Source organism: Cyprinodon tularosa, unplaced genomic scaffold (genome assembly GCF_016077235.1).
Source record: "Cyprinodon tularosa strain WSP-4 unplaced genomic scaffold, ASM1607723v1 ctg1063, whole genome shotgun sequence".
Classification (NCBI taxonomy): domain Eukaryota; kingdom Metazoa; phylum Chordata; class Actinopteri; order Cyprinodontiformes; family Cyprinodontidae; genus Cyprinodon; species Cyprinodon tularosa.
In genome coordinates, this window is record NW_024037853.1 from 136,723 (window position 1) to 157,165 (window position 20,443).

The 20,443-nt window shown below is 42.4% G+C and overlaps 1 protein-coding gene across 1 annotated transcript; it reads left to right on the forward strand.

Annotated features, from left to right (window-relative positions):
• Positions 1 to 437: 437 nt before the first annotated feature.
• LOC119785229 (sialic acid-binding Ig-like lectin 13) lies at positions 438 to 19,063 on the forward strand. The gene is given in 9 exon segments (XM_038287737.1): positions 438 to 528; positions 690 to 1,076; positions 3,360 to 3,662; positions 3,739 to 3,996; positions 17,444 to 17,746; positions 17,823 to 18,080; positions 18,327 to 18,405; positions 18,497 to 18,530; positions 18,982 to 19,063. Coding segments are annotated over 9 exon segments (1,767 nt in total). The 3' UTR covers positions 19,036 to 19,063.
• The last annotated feature ends 1,380 nt before the right edge of the window (positions 19,064 to 20,443 follow it).

Sequence of the window (20,443 nt, forward strand, 5' to 3'; positions counted from 1 at the left end):
CTCTTTTTTAGTTTGGTATTTTTATATTTTGTGATATCATAGGTAAATAAAGCTTAGAAAATAAGGAAGAAGCAGTTATACTCAGAAAATGGCTATGAGCTGTAAGTTAAATCACACTTTTTTTAAAACAATTAGACTTCCCCTTCACAGAGCAAAGAGGATGGAGACTCCTTTAAATAACACATCTAGTAACAGAAAAGGCTGCTGCTTATTCTGCTGCTGATCAACTGATCTGAACAGATCAACTGGTTTGAAAACTAAACTGTTTTTTGTTTTACTGCAGAAATTCTGGTGAGTTCACATTTCTGACTCTGATTATTTAACCAAACATTTCAACAGGCTTTTTAATATTTAAGTTTAAATATTTACAGCACATTGAAAGCTGCTTGCTACGAGCTGAAGGTCTAATTTCAGGTCCACGGTAATAAATCAGCTAAATGTTTGCTTTCCACAGTTTGAATCTGATGGCAGCTCTGTCTGAGAACCTGCTGACAGTCAACATGTTACTGAGTGTCTTCTTTCTTCCAGGTGAGCTGATTGTTCACATCCTTATTTAGAAATATTAGATCCTGATGTTGTTTAAAGGCTCCACATGCAACATGCAGCTGGACTTGAGTTTGTGGATCATGAAGATTCTAAGCAGGCAGATTTTGCTCCACATCATGTTCATCATTTGTCTATTTTTACAGCTACTTTGGCTGATTGTGGTGTTGGTATAAAACCAGGCCTCAGAATCACTGCACCAAAGAAGATTGAAGCTCTGAATGGATCTTGTTTGGAAATCCCATGTATCTATGATACAGAAGGTACCAGATATGACAGCAGCAGAACTATCTATGGAGTTTGGATGAAAGGTGCTCACAATTTTGGCGATGATCCAAAGATAGTTATTTTCAACAGCAGTGGGTCAGTTAACACCTATTCACTGAATATTACTGGAAACCTGAGAGAGAACAACTGCACCACTCTGTTTCCTGATTTAAAGACCAGTTATACAGACAGATACTTCTTCAGGATTGAGAACAAGCTGTTCAAAGCAACAGCTTGTGATGATCCTCTCAATATAACAGTTAAAGGTAAGAGACCTTCAGTACTGTAAGTCTGAAAATTATATTAAGTAATATTCACTTGTTTATTACACACTAATTTACCCTTCCTACGAGATAACCTGGTTTGTTTTTTTATTTCCCAGAGACGGGTTTCTGCTTGAAATTATGTTTTTTATTTTTTATTTTGATGTAGCTGTAATATTGGAAAACTTTCAGTTGAGAAAATCTTTTAGAGATCTTCTGTAGGCAGGATTATGTTTAGTTTCTCTCTTTTCAGGAAATAAAAATCTTCTTGAAGATTTCACATTATACACAGTAAATGTGAAATTAAATTAGATAAATATATGTATTGTTATTCACAGAATCAGTCGATAGTCTTGAGTTTTCTTTTTAACAATGTGATCTAGATCTATATCTCAAAAGGAGCTATATAAATGAAGTTAGTACTTATTGGCATCAACTGTCGAGGTAGGGTGGTTATTGGTTCAGGACCCAAATGCAGAGATGAGTTTTAGCTGATTTGATCGGAAAAGGCAACAGAAACAACATCCAAGAACAAAATACAGGAAACCAAAAACCAGGAGACGTCAGGGGAAAACACATATAAGGAGTCAATTAACGACGAGGAACCAGAAAAGAGAAACTGCCCAAGAGGAGTATAAATGGAAGACTGAACAAAGACTGGTCTAATAAGCTGACAAGGAGCAGGTGTGGATGGAAGCAACTAGAAGCTAGGGGAGAGGAGACTGGCACAAGGGGCAACAGAGAGCAACACATAAAACAACACTGCCAGAAAACAACTAAGGAGACAAAAAATTACAGTGAAACTAAAAACTTAAAAACAAACCCTTAACAAAGGAGAGAACTCTGACATCAACTATCAAAGAAACTTGGTCGAAAGTTAAAACAATTTAAATAGTTTTCGAAATTTTCTGTTTTCTGCATTGAAAAAGTGAAATATAAAGCTTAATGAATGTAAAAAATGATTAAGTACTAAAATATATCTCATAAAACCAGACTGTTACTTAATTAATAAAGACTTTATAGGAATAATTTTACCAATTTCTTATTTGCATTATAAACCTTGACAAAATATGTATTTTTTCAATGTCTAATGATAACTTCCAGATTCTCCTTGGAGTCCCAGCATTAATATCTCTGTTGGTGATCTGAAGGAGCATCAGTCTGTCACTATAAGCTGCTCAGCTTCGCTTGTCTTAATGTTTTAATGATCTAATTAGACAAAGTTAATAGAACATTAAAGGAGAAGTTCGGTTTTTTACACTTTAAGCCCATTTTCTGTAGTGTCCAGGATGAAATCGAATGATCGACACCAAAAGTTTGACAATTGCTCCTGTCTCTGCTTTTTGGCTCATTTAGAATCAACCCCTGGCTGCTTCATAATGGCTGCCATAGTGCATGTTGGATAATGTCCTTAAAACAACCTTAAACGTTCTTTTTTTAAAATATGCTACTCACCGGGTCGTCAGCGCTGTTCAATGACGTTCCAAAAAAAGTTTCGTAAAGAAAAAACGTTCCTGTAGTGTTTTATTTAGCATTTTGTAAATCCCATTGAGTTCTGCTGGAATAGTCAATATTCCGCTGCCACCGGAAACGGAAATGGGGCCTGTTTACACAGTTGTAGTCTTTTCGCTTCACTCTGTGTACTCCGACGTCGAGAATCAAGAATCCACCTTTCGTATTCCATTTTCAGAGTTTTTTAAAGTGTTTAACAGAGACGTTAGCACCTCGACGTCGGAGTACACAGAGTGAAGCGAAAAGACTACAACTGTGTAAACAGGCCCCATTTCCGTTTCCGGTGGCAGCGGAATATTGACTATTCCAACAGAACTCAATGGGATTTACAAAATGCTAAATAAAACACTACAGGAACGTTTTTTCTTTACGAAACTTTTTTTGGAACGTCATTGAACAGCGCTGACGACACGGTGAGTAGCATATTTAAAAAAAAGAACGTTTAAGGTTGTTTTAAGGACATTATCCGACATGCACTATGGCAGCCATTATGAAGCAGCCAGGGGTTGATTCTAAATGAGCCAAAAAGCAGAGACAGGAGCAATTGTCAAACTTTTGGTGTCGATCATTCGATTTCATCCTGGACACTACAGAAAATGGGCTTAAAGTGTAAAAAACCGAACTTCTCCTTTAAATCAAATATTGCCAAAATGCTTCACACAATCAAAATATTTTAAATTTTCTTCTGTGTCTGAAAAAATATGATATATAAATAGCTTAACTTACTAGCAGTCCACTATTAAACACATTTAATTTTCTGATTTGGATTCCCAGATTCTCCGTGGAGTCCCAGCATTAATATCCCTGTTGGTGATCTGAAGGAGCATCAGTCTGTCACTATAAGCTGCTCAGCTGTGACTCCCTGTCCACACTCACCTCCTGAACTCACCTGGAATCTCCAACAAGACTCTAAGAGACAAACAGAGAAAAACTCAGATGGAACCTTTACAACTAAAATCCAGGAGACCATCACTTTGTCAGACACACATGATGGATACAACATCAGCTGTTCTGCCAGATATCCTGTGAATGGAGGAAACAAGACAGCAGAGACAGAAGTGACTCTCAGTGTTTCATGTTAGTGATCCTGTCAGCACGTCATGGTTCAGCTGTTTCTGATCAATAAAGTTAATGTGTGTCCCATTTTCCTCAGATGCTCCTAAAGACACCTCAGCATCCATCAGTCCATCAGGTTTGGTGTCAGCAGGTAGCTGGGTGGAACTGAACTGCTCCAGCAGAGCCAAGCCTCCTGCCAGCTTCACCTGGTTCAGGAACAGCAAACATGGAGCCATTAATGTATCTGTGGGGCAGGTTTACAGCTTCAATGTTACTGAGGGAGGAGAGTATTACTGTGAGGCTACAAATGATCTGGGGACTCAGAGATCAGCAGTGATTCTACTTAATACTGAAGGTAAATTGTAACTCTTGGTTTTTAATGAATCCACATTTATAGGCCCAGAAAGTTTAATGTATCTAATCTAAGGGCATTTTGTGTTAAATCTTGAAAACAGTTCAAAAGCTGAGTTGTTGAATCATTCAATTATAAAATATTTTAAGCTAAAAATTATTGCAAGTGAGTCCCAGTTGTTCTCTCAATGTTTCATTTTTATTCTTTGCATAAAAATCCCACATCTATCAAACATTTCTTTAATCCAGTGCCAGGAGTCAGTCTCTATGCTATATTGAAGATCCTGGGGATCATAATGCTCTGCAGTGCAGTCTGCATCTTTCAGAGGTGAGACTCATCTCTATGAGTTGATTCTTTGAGCTGCAGACCTGCTGGTCTCTGCTTCATGTTTGTTCACTTTATTTTTATTCTTTCAGCTGGTTTAGATTATCCAACAAACAAGCGAAGAAGGTAAGATTGTTTATATTCAATTTGTAAAATTTATTGAAAATGCTTGAAACAGAAATTGGAGACTTTTATTTCAGTTTTTATTCAGACATTTAGGGCCGGATTTATCAAGATCCAATTTTGCGTGCAGTAATTTGCGCCCGAAAACTGGAATTTTGCGCGAGGGGCTGAACCATGGTTTGCGGGTGATTTAAAAGAGTGATTGCGTAACTGGTGGCAGGTGCAAAACTGTTGGAGACGCCCTATTTAAATGATGGTTTAGCGCGTTTTGTGGTTTGCGGCAAAGTAGTTTGTAGTTTGTACAAACTAGTGCATTAAGAAATTTAAATCTTACGGTGACACCCCCACCCCCTCCCAAAAAAAGGGGGGGCGTCAGAGCGACATGGCATTTAGAACGTCGGACAGCACTTCTGAAAAATGAGATAGGGAGATCCCAGCTCTCGCTGCAACCGTACGCTGGAATGACCCAGATGCAAAAAAGTGCAATGTTGCAAGGAGTTTTGTGATATCTAGTATTGCGTGGGTCCTCCTTGTGGCTGGCTCCAAATCCATTCGGAGTTCCCCCAACAGCTCCAAAATGGCAATGCTGGATAAACGATATGTTTTGATGATCGTTTCCTCGTTCATTCCAAAAATATTCACACGGAGTGAAAAAATGCGTTCTCTGCGTCTCCTTGCTTCATTTCGATGTCTCCTTCTTGCGACAATAACTGCTGCCATGTGTGCGCAATTACGCATACAGACCATTTGCACCTTCTTATGAAACGTGTTAAATATAGAGTCAGATACCGTTAGCAAAATTGCTTTCAGGTTTGATAAACACTTTGCGAGTGCTAAATTAATATATTTACATGTTCTCCGCCCACAAGACGCACTTTTGCGTGTAAACGCCCCATATTGCATATTCATTGCAGAAAAAGTACTAAATGGATAAGAGGCGCTATTTAGCACGTTTTAAAGACCAAATCCTTTTAGCACGCTGTTGATAGATCAGTTTGTACATTTTTTAGCATGCGCAGTGAAATAGCTCACGTTTTTATACACGCAAACCTTTTGTGACCAGTAAAGGAGGTAGATCTTTTTAGGCAAGACGCACCAGAGCACGGAGTAGTCTCCAATTATTTATTAACAAATTTCATTAAAACATTTTTCTTTTAAAACATGGCCTCGGGCCCACTACTCAGCCCCTAGAAGGAAAAGGCATCAAAAAAGAGGACAATTTAAATTATTCCCAAAAAAATGAATGAACAAACAAATCATGCAATGCAAAAGAAAACAAATTAGTAAATCAAAACAAAGGAAAGCAAACAAATTAGTAATTTAAATAATAAGCAAACAAACGGCAAAGAAAAGAACACAACCACTGCAAACGATGGGACAAACTGTCGTTGTCCGACTTCTAATGTCTTTTCACGGGGCCAGAGGAGTCGTGCCCCGCTCGTTCCACCAGCCCAAGCGTCAGCAGGCTCCGCCGAGAGCGGCCCAAACAAAACCGGCAAGACAGACAAGACAGCAGGAGCGTCCAAGCGCTGCAACTCCGGAAGAATCCCAGATGTGGTGACACAGCCGACCAGGGAGGGAGCGGATCAGCAGGCGAGGGCCGGACGGAAGCCGCTCGCCGCACCAACCTCCAACTGCAGCCGCCAACGCCAGCCGCGCAACGTATTTTGGATGAGTGGATCGAGCACACCAGCCACTTGGGCAGCCGACACACGGTAAGGAAACAAAGCACACGCACCTCGCAGCGGACTGCTCAGCTTTAAAGCTATCTGCCCCGCCCCCCAATCAGTCACTACACCTGGTGTGTGTAGTTGGGAGGGTGGAACACCATCCCACCACATTCTACCCCCCTGTGTTGCATCGTCGCCCCGACGATGAATCTACAAACCTCAGCACCAAGGACGAAAAACTGCTAACTGGGAGTTGGAGACTGGCTGACTAGATCCTGCAGTATGACCCACAGGTCGAGGAAGGTGATGGACATTCGAGTGCTGACCAGCCCCAAAACGAACAGTGCGACGCAAGGGTAGAGGAGCTGTCCCAGAAGTTTGAGCAGGGTGACCATGTCCTGAAGCGACCTGTGGAGCTGCAGAGGTGGATGGTACTGAAGTATCGGGGACCAATAAGCACAAATCATCCTCCAAAGAGTCATCCAGTCCCCCTGAAGGAAAGGTAGGTTTTAACTGCAGGGGTACTGGCGTAGGCTCTGGCCCAACCCGAGCTTTCAGCATGTCACGATGCACCTTTCGAGTTCTCTGCAAATCACCCACAGGCGCCACAGTATAAACCGGCCCTCCAGCTGTTGGAGTTCTCACGACCTGATGGATAACCGGGCTAAAGAGGTCCTGGATTTTATGGCGACCTCTAGCACCATGATCGCGCAGGTAAACCAACTGTCCCTCCTGCAATGGAACCTCCCGGATGCCCTGATCATGATGCTCTTTTCTACGCCCTGCAGCTGCCAACAAGTGATCCTGAGCATGACGGAACGCCATAGTTAACCTGGTCTGATGCTCAGCCAGCCAGTCCACCACTTCACCTGGTGCAGGGTCCCGAATGCGACCCAACAAGAAATCCACAGGCAGTTGAGGTTTACGGCCAAACATAAGAAAAAACGGAGACTCGCCAGTGCTCTGATGAGGGGTAGTGTTATAACAGAAGAGTACTTGTGGAAGACAGGAAGCCCAATCCCGCTTCCTAGATGTTGGTAAAGTGCGCAGCAGATTATGAAGTGTTCGATTAAAGCGCTCACACTGCCCGTTTCCAGCAGGGTGGTAAGGGGTAGTGCGCGACTTTTTAACCCCATACAGGTTACAGAGCTGCTGAATTAACGCACTCTCAAAACTCCGACCCTGATCTGAATGAATGCGACTTGGGATCCCAAATCTAAAGAACCATTCAGTGAGCAAAATCTGGGCAACAGTGGCTGCCTTCTGATCCCGAGTTGGAACAGCAATGGTGTACTTACTAAATACATCAGTAACTACAAGAACATTTTCCAGGCCATTTTGCTAAGGCTCCAACATGGTAAAATCCATGGCAACAATCTCGTTTGGCTGAGAAGCCAACAGATGACTCATGAAAGTGCCAGAGCTAGATGGTACATTTTTAGCAACCTGGCACCGTTGACACTCTTGTACCCACTGTTTGATGTCATTAGACATCCCCGGCCAGTAACAGCGCTGCCGTACCAACTCTGTGGTGCGCTCCACACCCTGGTGTCCATGCTCTTGATGTAATTGAGTCAGAACATCCGGTTTAAGAACTGACGGCAAAACCAGCTGTAAGACCTCCTCACCACCATCTGACCGATGGACCCGACGGTACACCACACCATCTCTCTCCACGAGACGACCCCACTGTCTCAAAAGAACCAAGGATAATTTGGGAAAGCGCTGCCTCTCCTCAGGAGTAGGATAAACCTGCCTCCTCCAAAAACCCAAAATGTCCTTCAGGAGAGGATCAGCTTCCTGCAAAGCACAAAGATCAGACACAGAATGAGACGGCAAAACAGTCACCATAGATTGGGTTACCGACAATGGAGCAGGAATTGGGGCACACTGAAGAGCCTCTGGAACAGAGGTACATGACAAGAGTTCTGCCAGGCTGGCTCCTGATGTTGGCTGGCGGGAAAGCGCATCAGCATTAGTATTGCTGCGTCCAGAACGATACTTAATATCGAAATCAAAAGCAGCAAGTTGCGCAACCCAACGGTGCTCCATGGCACCAAGCTTGGCCGACTGAAGATAACTCAACGGGTTGTTATCTGTGTAAACTATACACCGGTGGCCCAAGAGATACTCCCGGAACTTCTCAGTCATGGCCCATTTTAATGCCAGAAACTCCAACTTCATAGAGCTATAATTGGCCATGTTACGCTCCGAAGGTGTAAGACCTCGACTGGCATATGCAATGGGCCTCACTCCATCCTCTGTTTCCTGTGACAGTACTGCCCCAAGTCCACTGTGACTGGCATCAGTCTCTAGAATGAAGGGACATGAAAAATCAGCATATGCCAACACTGGTGCAGATGTTAATTTAACTTTTAAGGCCTCAAAGCTCTCCTCACACTCTGATGTCCAAGCAGATTGAAAAGCCTGGCCAGACCCCTTCCTGGGCTTTGTGCCCACTTGTTGTGCCACCAGCCTATGAAGCGGACCCGCTAGCCTAGCAAAACCCTCCACAAAGCGCCTGTAATAACTTGCAAAGCCCAAAAAGGAGCGAAGCTCTGAAACATGTGTGGGACGTGGCCATTTAGCCACAGCTTCAGTCTTGGCTGGGTCTGTAGCTACACCTTTATCTGAGATAAGGTGTCCCAAGTATTTAACCTGTCGCTTGAAAAATGAACACTTGTCAAGCTTTACCTTCAGACCTTCTCTCTGGAGCCGAGCAAGAACGGTTTCCAGGCGCTCAATGTGCTGGGAGACTGAACCTGAAAACACAATGATGTCATCCAAATACAAAAGAAGAGACTGGCACTGCTGGTCCCCAAACATCCTCTGCATTAGACGCTGAAAGGTACTAGGTGCATTACAAAGCCCGAAGGGCATACGGTTCCACTCGAAGAGTCCAAATGGCGTACAAAAAGCAGTTTTTGACTTATCCTGTTCTGACACAGGAACCTGATTGTACCCACTGGCTAGATCTAGGGTGGAAAACCACTGGGCCCCAGAAAGATGGTCCAGGCTTTCCTCAATGCGAGGCAATGGGAAAGCATCTTTTCTCGTCTTGCTGTTAAGCTGACGGTAATCCACACACATACGCAGGCTGCCATCTTTCTTCCTAACAAGAACGATGGGAGAGGCATAAGGACTGCTGCTTTCCCTTATTACCTGGTTCTGTAGGAGCTGATTAATGTGTGACTTGGCAGCCTCGTACTCTGAGGGAGGGATACGTCGGTACCTCTGCCGGACCGGCACCTCATCCAACAGGGGAATGTCATGGGACACCAGATTAGTGCACCCCAAGTCACCTTCATGAGCTGAAAAGACAGAGCTGTACTTCTGTAGAAGTGACTGGACCTGCCTTTGTTCAGTTTCTGTCAGTGCCGACAAATCAACAGAATCAAGCAAACTCTGTTCTGGACCAAGAGCAACCTGAGAAGAAACTGTAGCACAGGGTCTTATTTCTGTCACATCACGGGGCAGGCTAACCACTTCGGTTCGACTCAACAAACCAAGGCGAGTTCGGGGATAGAGTACAACATCTGTAGTTCCAAAATTTAGGACAGGAACATAAGCAGTACCGTGCACAGCCTGAATGAGACATGGAGAGGCTAATAAGCCAGCTGGTAAGCCGGACTCTGGAGGCTCAAACAATAAAACCTGACCAGCAAGTTGTTCAGGGCAGGTTGCAGCTACAAATTTCATAACCCCACCAGTTATCCTCACTGGTCGAGGGCCCCTGACCCTAACAGCACCAGTCAACTGTGTGTGGGACTTAGCTGCTGCTTGATGACACTGCTGCAGGGCCTCCACAACTGGACCAGGAGACTGTGTTACTGAAGGTAAATCAAAGAAAGAGCCTCCATGTGCCCCAAAAAGTTCTTGGTAGGCACGATTAATTATGTTCATTCCCAAAATGCCAGGAACAGAAGAACCAACATTAGTGGGGTCCTTCACAACCAGAATTCCACAATGAGGAAGCACTTTGTTACACAGAGGGACATCCAACTCTAAATAGCCAATGTATGGGATGGAAAGACCATTGGCTGCCCGAAGCTGCAGCCAGTGACATGACTGAAGGCCATCATGCCCCAATGATGCAAAATGTTCCTGAAAACAGCTCTCGGTGATTGTCGACACCATGGAACCTGTATCTACTAAACAAGTAACAGGAACACCACTCATGACGACATCAATGACTGGGCAGGATGCCAACAATTTTGACGCGGCTGCTGTTTGCGAGCCTGCTATTCCCCCACCTGAGTTGTGGCTCAACAGCTCAGTGGGCGCTAGTTTTCCGCCTGGTTAACATTAGCTGGCCTTGCCACAGAGTTAACCCGGGCACGAACCCGCTCACCATCACACTCTCTGGCAAAGTGACCCGGCTGTTGGCACCTGTGGCAGACCACAGAACCTGGACGAGGATGCCGCACCTGTGGTAAAGAGGTCTGCAGAGAAGCAATACACTGGGTGAGTTGGTTAATCTGTTCTTGTTGCTGTTTTAGAAGTTCCCTTAACTCACTAAACTCAGAACAGGCAGCAGTAGGTGGAGTTAGCCGAGAACTGCCATACACCCTGTACTGCAGCCCATATGTAGAAGGGAGAGAATGACTACGCTCCCTAGCGCCACCTGGAAACCCTTGCCTCTCCCACCGAATTGCCTCCCCACGCACATCCAACAAGGTGGCAGTGGGATGACCCCGAACATACTGCTTAAGTTCCCGGCGGAGAGCACTATCCAACACATGTTCTACAAACTGGTCACGCAGCAGAATATCAGCATTCAACAACCCATCAGGAGCATTCTGCTTAACTGGTTCCATAAGGGCCATCAATGCTAGGGAAAACTGCAACAGTGTTTCCTCCTCTTGCTGCTTCCTAGAAAAAAATGCATGCTGAAGAGTTACATAGGACTCGGTGCAACCATACAACTCCCTCAAAATAGCCAAGATCTTAGCTGGATCATTCCTCTCTGCACTGGTGCGGTACTTTATTTCCTCCCTTGCTTCCCCCTCTAGATGATCAAAAAGGAAGAAAGCCTGGTCTGCCGTTGACAAATGGCGGGCCCGAATACATGATTGGGCCTCCTCGATCCACTCACCAATCCCAATGCCAGTCCTACCACCGAACACGGGACATCGCCGGTCCCTGGGCACAACCACCAACCGCCCAGCAACCACAGCGCCAGCAGGCATGACACCACCAGCCACAGCTGGGGAAGGAGCAGCGCCCAGCGAACCTCCAACCGTCACATTCTGCCGACCAACTCCATCCACCGGGCAGTTTTCCTTGGATAGCTACTGCTGTCTTGTCTTACAACATCATGAATAAAAACACGGCTAAGACCCTAAACACACAAACAAAACAAAAAATAAAATAAAAAAACAAAGACAAGTCCGTGCTCAATGGTGAGTCCTACCAGCAACGCCAAATGTGACCAGTAGAGGAGGTAGATCTTTTTAGGCAAGACGCACCAGAGCACGGAGTAGTCTCCAATGATTTATTAACAAATTTCATTAAAACATTTTTCTTTTAAAACATGGCCTCGGGCCCACTACTCAGCCCCTAGAAGGAAAAGGCATCAAAAATGAGGACAATTTAAATTATTCCCAAAAAAATGAATGAACAAACAAATCATGCAATGCAAAAGAAAACAAATTAGTAAATCAAAACAAAGGAAAGCAAACAAATTAGTAATTTAAATAATAAGCAAACAAACGGCAAAGAAAAGAACACAACCACTGCAAACGATGGGACAAACTGTCGTTGTCCGACTTCTAATGTCTTTTCACGGGGCCAGAGGAGTCGTGCCCCGCTCGTTCCACCAGCCCAAGCGTCAGCAGGCTCCGCCGAGAGCGGCCCAAACAAAACCGGCAAGACAGACAAGACAGCAGGAGCGTCCAAGCGCTGCAACTCCGGAAGAATCCCAGATGTGGTGACACAGCCGACCAGGGAGGGAGCGGATCAGCAGGCGAGGGCCGGACGGAAGCCGCTCGCCGCACCAACCTCCAACTGCAGCCGCCAACGCCAGCCGCGCAACGTATTTTGGATGAGTGGATCGAGCACACCAGCCACTTGGGCAGCCGACACACGGTAAGGAAACAAAGCACACGCACCTCGCAGCGGACTGCTCAGCTTTAAAGCTATCTGCCCCGCCCCCCAATCAGTCACTACACCTGGTGTGTGTAGTTGGGAGGGTGGAACACCATCCCACCACACTTTGATAGATCCGGCCCTTAATGTTACAATGTTGGTTAAATTGATTTTTTCATCCTTAGCAAAATATATGATAATGCTTGATTTCCTTGAAGCAATAATTTTAATGTATGGTTGTTAAACTTGATATTTGACTTGAAGAGAACCTAAAAATGATGCTGCTCTAAAGTGGGCTGAGTAAGGAAAGAAATGTCCTTCAGAAACTTTCTAAGTTTTAACCGACAGTAAGAGGAGCAACATCAACAGTATTGTTAAATGTCCACAGGAGCTGATTCACTGCTGCTGTTTGTAACATTGTGTTTAAATTTTTAGTGAGGAGATTGAGAGGAAAACCAGAGAGACTAAAGAGAAATTAGTCTGAAAATAATTCTTCATTGTCTAATTTCCACAGGACACAGATGAAGCAGATGATGTCAACAGAGTGACGGAGGTTCAGGCATCATGAACCTCAAGGGGACAAGTAGGATGTATAATCCTTAGTTAAAGGGTCTCCATTCTTCATCCATCAATCAAATGAAACTTCAAGGTTACAGCAGGAACTGGTGTCTGTCTGCAGCCGTCATCAGGCCAGAAGAGGAGGCCCACCTGGACAGCTCACCAGTTCATCACAGGACCAACCATTGGGTCATGAAGTCATTAATTATTGCTTTCTGTTAATTTTGACTGTGCATGTGTTAGAAAATAAAATGTAATACTTTAGTGAATCATTTCGCTGTAAATTCTGATTGATTCGCAGAACAATGCCTTGAATGATGTTTTTAATGTTACTCTAAATGTGGTATTACAGAAGTGTTTGATAGTTTTACATGATATCAGATTTTTTTAGTTTTGTCTAGGATAGAATCTATTTGATTTTTTTTAAATAAAATACTAATTATATTCAAATAAACTTGAACAGAGAATTTACTATAAAATACTTTACATAAATAAAGGGTCAAAATGACTTCGACGACTTTTACTCTCATTTTGTATACACAAACTGTATTTAAAATTAAATTTCGTTTTGTACAGCTTCAGAACATTTCCATTCCTGTCATGTTTAGGTTTACAGAATCTGAATAAGAGCAACCACGGAGGCAAGAATCAGTTAAAGGGTTTTATTGAAGGTTTGAGGTTGTACAGAGTGAAGTCCGGCAGGCAGGGTTTTCAGGATACTGCTGGAAGAGGTTAGGTGACAGGTGATCAACAGTTCAGTGCTGATTTAAGAGTGAGGGATGTATGTGACTCACAGAGAGGGCGGCTTGGCGTCCGTCTAGGGAGGATAGTGACCAGTGGTCCAGGCGAATGGTGCAGGTCCAGTGGGTGAGATCTGAGGGTGGACAGGCAGGCGAGCTCAGGCAGGAGGCCTTTAATAGTTCAGAGGCCCGTAGCCTCACTGGTTCTTTGAGGCTGACTGAAACGACTCTGACAGGAGTCCAGAGCAAAGAGGTCTCTGTGGAGTGGTTTCAGGCTTGGGATCCTGGGTTCTAGGAGAAGGAGCAAGAGAGCACAGGGTTAGGTTTAGGCAAAGCTAAGAAGCAAGGTTTGGTAAAGGATCAGTTGTACCACGCTAGAGCATTAACAAACTGACGCCCTCCTCCTGGTTCCAGGTCCTTAAGAAAGGTGGGAATCAGCTTGATGAAGAGCACCTGCCCATCCAGCCCTGCAGAGAGAAAAAAAGGAAAAACCGGCCTGCACCCAGTCCTAGAAGTATGACAATTCCAAAAAGTGCAGCAGTGATTAAATGTAAACAGTGTGGGAGAAAAGACATTGTGCAAAAAACCATTGATATGGAAGTTCAGAGTATTTATATATATGGTTCAAATATGCATTATTTTGGTTTGGTGTTATCAGTGTAATGCAGAGTCTGTGACATGATTTTAGAGGTTTTTTTCAACAGTTCAGCTGTCTGATGGAGGTTGGGAAGAAGCTTGTTGCAGAATCTATTGGACCTGCATCGAATGCTGCGAAGCCTCTTCCCAGAGGGCAGCAGGGAGAACAGTCCATGGTGTGGGTGTGAGGGGTCATTGATGATATTACGGGCTCAGGACATGCAGTGCTGGGTCTCAGGCTAAATTAAGCTTCTATGTGCAACTGTATGGGTGTATAGGGGACAGTTAGGAGTTTAATTTCTACAAATATTGTCTTTTTAATACTAGCAAACATGGTGGGTCAAATATGTAGTTTCTCACAGCTCATAATTATTTCCATCTTCATCAAGGCATAAACAATTAAATTAGTCTCAAAACTCCTTTCTGGGCCCCTAACCTGTTGGAGATGCTATCTTTAAATGGCTATGAACTCTAGTAACAAACAGATGAAAAAATATGCATCTTTTTAATTACAGTTAACCTGAGTGCAATGCTCCCTATAATAACCTGTAGCCTTTTATTGGTGATTGTTTCTATCTGTATAGATCTACACCCACAGCAGGAAGTCAACAAGAGCATCAGTAAAAATATTCAACATGCATGTGTGACACACTAATGTGTATTTAGATTATTATTTGTTTGATTTTAAGAGAAAGACTAACTTATCAGTCAGGTAATATTTTGTTTGAGTTGTAGTTTTCTTCTTTGAGTTGTAGTTGCACCTTCACACCAGAAGGTGGCACATTACTCCATGACACGGTATAGTGAGGTCATAGGCTCTCCTTCAATATGGCTAGTTGCCTGTCTCATTCATTCTCCTGTTGTACAGGAACATTCAATCTGCCTAACAGGCCCAAAGCTCGGTGTAGGAACCAGATCTGCTCAGATCTGCCCCTTCTTATGACGTCAACATATGGCAACTCCACTCGAACAAACTGTATTGCACCCGTTTCTTAAGGATCAAATCTCTTTTGGAGTCTCAACATATTATTACCCATACTTGCAATTATTTCACATTTCAATGATGATCTAAAGTAGCCAAAACTAAAAACAATCATTGTCAGTGTTAAAAGAAACTACCGGTACTGCCTTCTGAGACAGAATGAGCTCTGCCATTTAACTTGGTGACACAAGAAGTCTCAGTTTATTTTTATTCTTTTTATTAAGATCTTAGGGCAGGGCAGCAGATCTGGTACCTACACAGGTTCTGTTACACCTGCATGCATGGCTACACACTGTTCAATACATCTGGATTGTTTTGTGCCATTATTCTTGATTTCAGAGAACATCAGATTTTAGTAGAAAAACCCACAGAAGTCTTTGAACATTAAGAGCAAAGTCTAAATGTCAAAAAGAATAAAAAAATATATATAGTAAAGAATTAAAGTTTGCAGGAATAATACTGATTATTTTAACAAGTGACTTTGGAGTAGAAGTATTTATGGAAACCCTTAAATTGTTGTCGTGAAGGTAACTCTATAACTGTATGGCGACAAAGCATTTCTTCTTTTTTCAATTTCCTCCCTTGAACAAAGATTTATAGAGAAATGTTAAGACTTGAAGTGATGGCTGTTTGAGTGCAGAGAAAAAACCTGAGAAACTGAAGTAAAAACGAGAAGCTAAAGCTTGAGGTTTTTTTGGTTCTGCAGGAGGTTCTAATTGAGAACAGGCACTGATGCCCTTATATGGTAAAAGATAAATATGTGTATTTTCCAGGATCTTTTTGGTTTTTTCAGATTTTGTGATCTAGCATTGATTGAGGCAGCTGTGCAATGCTAAATGATCAACTTTTATCATATTTAGTTTATGTCTCTTAGCTCTGTGTTAAAACACCCTTCATGAGATGACTTTATGCAGTGGTGAGAAAGAGCTGACTTCCTCTTTACAAACCATGAAGGATGGAGACTCCTTTAAATAGCAAATGTGGTAACAGAGAAGGCTGCTGTTTATTCTGCTGCTGATCAACTGATCTGACCAGATCAACTGGTTTGAAAACTAAACAGTTTTTTGCCTACCGAAGAAATTCAGGTGAGTTCACATTTCTGACTCTGATCATTTAACCAAATATTTCAACAGGCTTTTTCATTTTTAAGTTTAAATATTTACAGCACATTGAAAGCTGCTTGCTACGAGCTGAAGGTCTAATTTCAGATCCACTGTAATAAATTAGTTAAATGTTTGGTTTCTAGGGTCTGAATCTGATGGCAGCTCTGTCTGCGAATCTGCTGACAGTCAACATGTTACTGAGTGTCTTCTTTCCTCCAGGTGAGCTGATTGTTCACTTCCTTTCATTTCAATGGATCTTTTTTAGTCTGAAATATTAGATCCTGATGTTGTTTAAAGGCTCCACATGCAACATGCAGATCAGATTTTGCTCCACATCATGTTCATCATTTGTCAATTTTTAGAGGTGCTTTGGCTGATTGTGGTGGTATAAAACCAGCCCTCAGAATCACTACACCAAAGAAGATTGAAGCTCTGAGTGGATCTTGTTTAGAAATCCCATGTATCTATGATACAAACGATACCAGATATGACAGCAGCAGAACTATCTATGGAGTTTGGATGAAAGGTGGTACCAAATTTGGCTTTGACCTAAAGATTATTATTTTCCACAGCAGTGGGTTAGTTAACACCTATTCACTGAATATTACTGGAAACCTGAGAGAGAAAAACTGCACCACTCTGTTTCCTGATGTAAAGACCAGTTATGCAGACAAATACTTCTTCAGGATTGAGAACGAGCCGTTCAAAGCATCAGCTTGTGATGATCCTCTCAATATAACAGATAAAGGTAAGAGAATTTCAATATTATCAGTCTATGACATTAATGTTCAGAAAAACTCACACTGGTTTAATAGAAATTAACAGAAAACACACTTATATGTGATGTAGTGTTTAATCAAACCTCATGAATATAGTCCAATATCTGCTTAAAATAATTTTTGTTTCTGCTCTTCTTCTCTTTATCTTGCTGCAGCTTTAACATTTGAAAAATAACTCTCTATTGGGAAAATAATTTATAAAAAAGTTTAATAAGGTAGATTTTGTTTAGCCTGACTCTGCTTAGAGAAGTAAACCAAATGTTTAAATGATCTAATTAGACGAAGTTAATGGATCATTAAATCAAATACTGCCAACATTTTTGACACAATCAGTTGATAAATATTTTCACATTTCTTCTGTGTATAAAAATAGATGATATATAAACAGCTTAACTAATTAGCAGTCCACTATTAAACACAGTTGTTTTTTTTTTATTTTGATTCCCAGGTTCTCCTTGGAGTCCCAGCATTAATATCCCTGTTGGTGATCTGAAGGAGCATCAGTCTGTTACTATAAGCTGCTCAGCTTTGACTCCCTGTCCACACTCACCTCCTGAACTCACCTGGAATCTCCAACAAGACTCTGACAGACAAACAGAGAAAAACTCAGATGGAACCTTTACAACTAAAATCCAGGAGACCATCACTCTGTCAGACACACATGATGGATACAACATCAGCTGTTCTGCCAGATATCCTGTGAATGGAGGAAGCAAGACAGCAGAGACAGAAGTGACTCTCAGTGTTTCATGTTAGTGATCCTGTCAGCACGTCATGGTTCAGCTGTTTCTGATCAATAAAGTTAATGTGTGTCCCATTTTCCTCAGATGCTCCTTAAGACACCTCAGCATCCATCAGTCCATCAGGTTTGGTGTCAGCAGGTAGCTGGGTGGAGCTGAGCTGCTCCAGCAGAGCCAAGCCTCCTGCCAGCTACACCTGGTTCAGGAACAGCAAACATGGAGCCATTAATGTATCTGTGGGGCAGGTTTACAGCTTCAATGTTACTGAGGGAGGAGAGTATTACTGTGAGGCTACAAATGATCTGGGGACTCAGAGATCGTCAGTGATTCTACTTAATACTGAAGGTACATTGTTACTATTGATTTTTAATGAATCCACATTTATATGCCCAGAAAGTTAAATGTATCTAATCTAAGGGCCTTTTGTGTTAAATTTTAAAAACAGTTCAAAAGTTGAGTTGTTGAATAATTCAAATGTAAAATATTTTAAGCTAAAAAAATATTGCAAGTGAGTCCCAGTTGTTCTCTCAATGTTTCATTTTTATTCTTTGCATAAAAATCCTAAATCTATCAAACATTTCTTTAATCCAGTGCCAGGAGTCAGTCTCTGTGTTATATTGAAGATCCTGGGGATCATAATGCTCTGCAGTGCAGTCTGCATCTTTCAGTGGTGAGACTCATTTTACTATGAGTTGATTTTTTGAGCTGCAGACCTGCTGGTCTCTGCTACATGTTCGTCCACATTATTTTTATTCTTTCAGCTGGTTTAGATTATCCAACAAACAAGCAAAGAAGGTAAGCCTGTTTATATTCAATGTGTAAAATTTATTGAAAATGCTTGAAACAGAAATCGGAAACTTTTATTTCAAGTTTTTATTCATACATTTAAAGTTACAATGTTGGTTAAAATGATTTTTTCATCATTAGCAAAGCAAATAATAATGCTTGATTTCCTGAAGCAATAATTTTAATGTATGGTTGTTAAACCTGATATTTGACTTAAAAAGAACCTAACAATGATGCTGCTGTAAAGTGGGCTGAGTAATGAAAGAAATGTCCTTCAAAAACTTTCTAAGTTTTACCATCAGTCAATATTTCTTGATTGTTTAATGTCCACAGGAGCTGATCCACTGCTACTGTTTCTAACATAGTCTTTAAAACTTTATTGAAGAGATTGAGAGGAAAACCAGAGAGACTAAAGAGAAATTAGTCTGAAAATAATTCTTCATTGGCTAATTTTTTACAGGACACAGAAGAAGCAGATGATGTCAACAGAGTGATGGAGGTTCAGGCATCATGAACCTCAAGGGGACAAGTAGGATGTATAATCCTTAGTTACGCAGACGACACCCAACTGTATGTCAGCACTACGCCCTCCTCACAACTCCCACAAATACAACTTAACAACTGTCTCCTTGATATCAAAACCTGGATGACCAACAACCTTCTGAAACTCAACACCCACAAAACCGAGCTCATGGTGGTGGCCCCAGCACCGCTGCTCAGGAAGGTTGGAGACCTCACCTTGGTCATTGATGGCTGTCCCACCTCCCCATCGCCCAAAGCGCGGAACCTGGGTGTCATTTTGGACTCCACACTCTCACTCAGTTTCCACATACAGAGCATCACTAAATCTGCCTTCTTTCATCTCCGTAACATCTCAAGACTCCGGCCTTCACTTACCGACTCAGTCACCGAAACTCTCATTCATTCATTTGTCACCTCCCGTCTGGACTACTGCAATGGTGTCCTGTCTGGGCTGCCCAACAAAGCCCTAGACAGATTGCAGTACGTCCAGAACTCAGCTGCCAGGGTGTTAACCCACACCAAGCCCTGGCAGCACATCACCCCCATCCTCAAGAAACTCCATTGGCTGCCAATCAAACAACGCATCAGCTACAAAATCCTCCTCCTCACTTACAAAGCACTTCATTCTCTGGCACCCAAGTACATCACTGACCTTCTTCACCCGCTCACTCAGTCACGGTCCCTGCGCTCCACCAGCAAGAACTTACTTTCCATCCCCCGTACCAGACTCAAGACCTTTGGCGACAGGGCTTTCTGTGCAGTGGCCCCGGCTCTTTGGAATGCCCTCCCCCCTCCTATCCGTTCCGCAACTTCCCTGACACAGTTCCAAAAGCACCTTAAAACACACCTTTTCTCTCTTGCCTACCCTTCCTAACCCCCTCCCTGTCCCTACCCCCCCTTACTTCACCTCCTGTAAAGCGACCTTGGGTGTCCTGAAAGGCGCTATATAAATCAAAGTTATTATTATTATTATTATTAGTTAAAGGTTCTCCATTCTTCATCCATCAATCCAATGAAACTTCAAGGTTACAGCAGGAACTGGTGTCTGTCTGCAGCCGTCATCAGGCTAGAAGAGGAGGCCCACCTGGACAGCTCACCAGTTCATCACAGGGCCAACCATTGGGTCATGAAGTCATTAATTATTGCTTTATGTTAATTTTGACTGTGCATGTGTTAGAAAATAAAATGTAATACTTTAGAGGATCATATTGCTGTAAATAATGCTTGATGAGCAGAACTGGAATAATGTTATTAATGTTACTCTAAATGTTATAGTTTTACATAATATTTAAAATTCTTGTTTTGGCCCAGGATTAAATCATTAATTTAATTTTTCCAAATAAATTTTTTACCAAATTAAAATAAATCTGAACACAGTATTTAAAGTATTTTATGCAAAT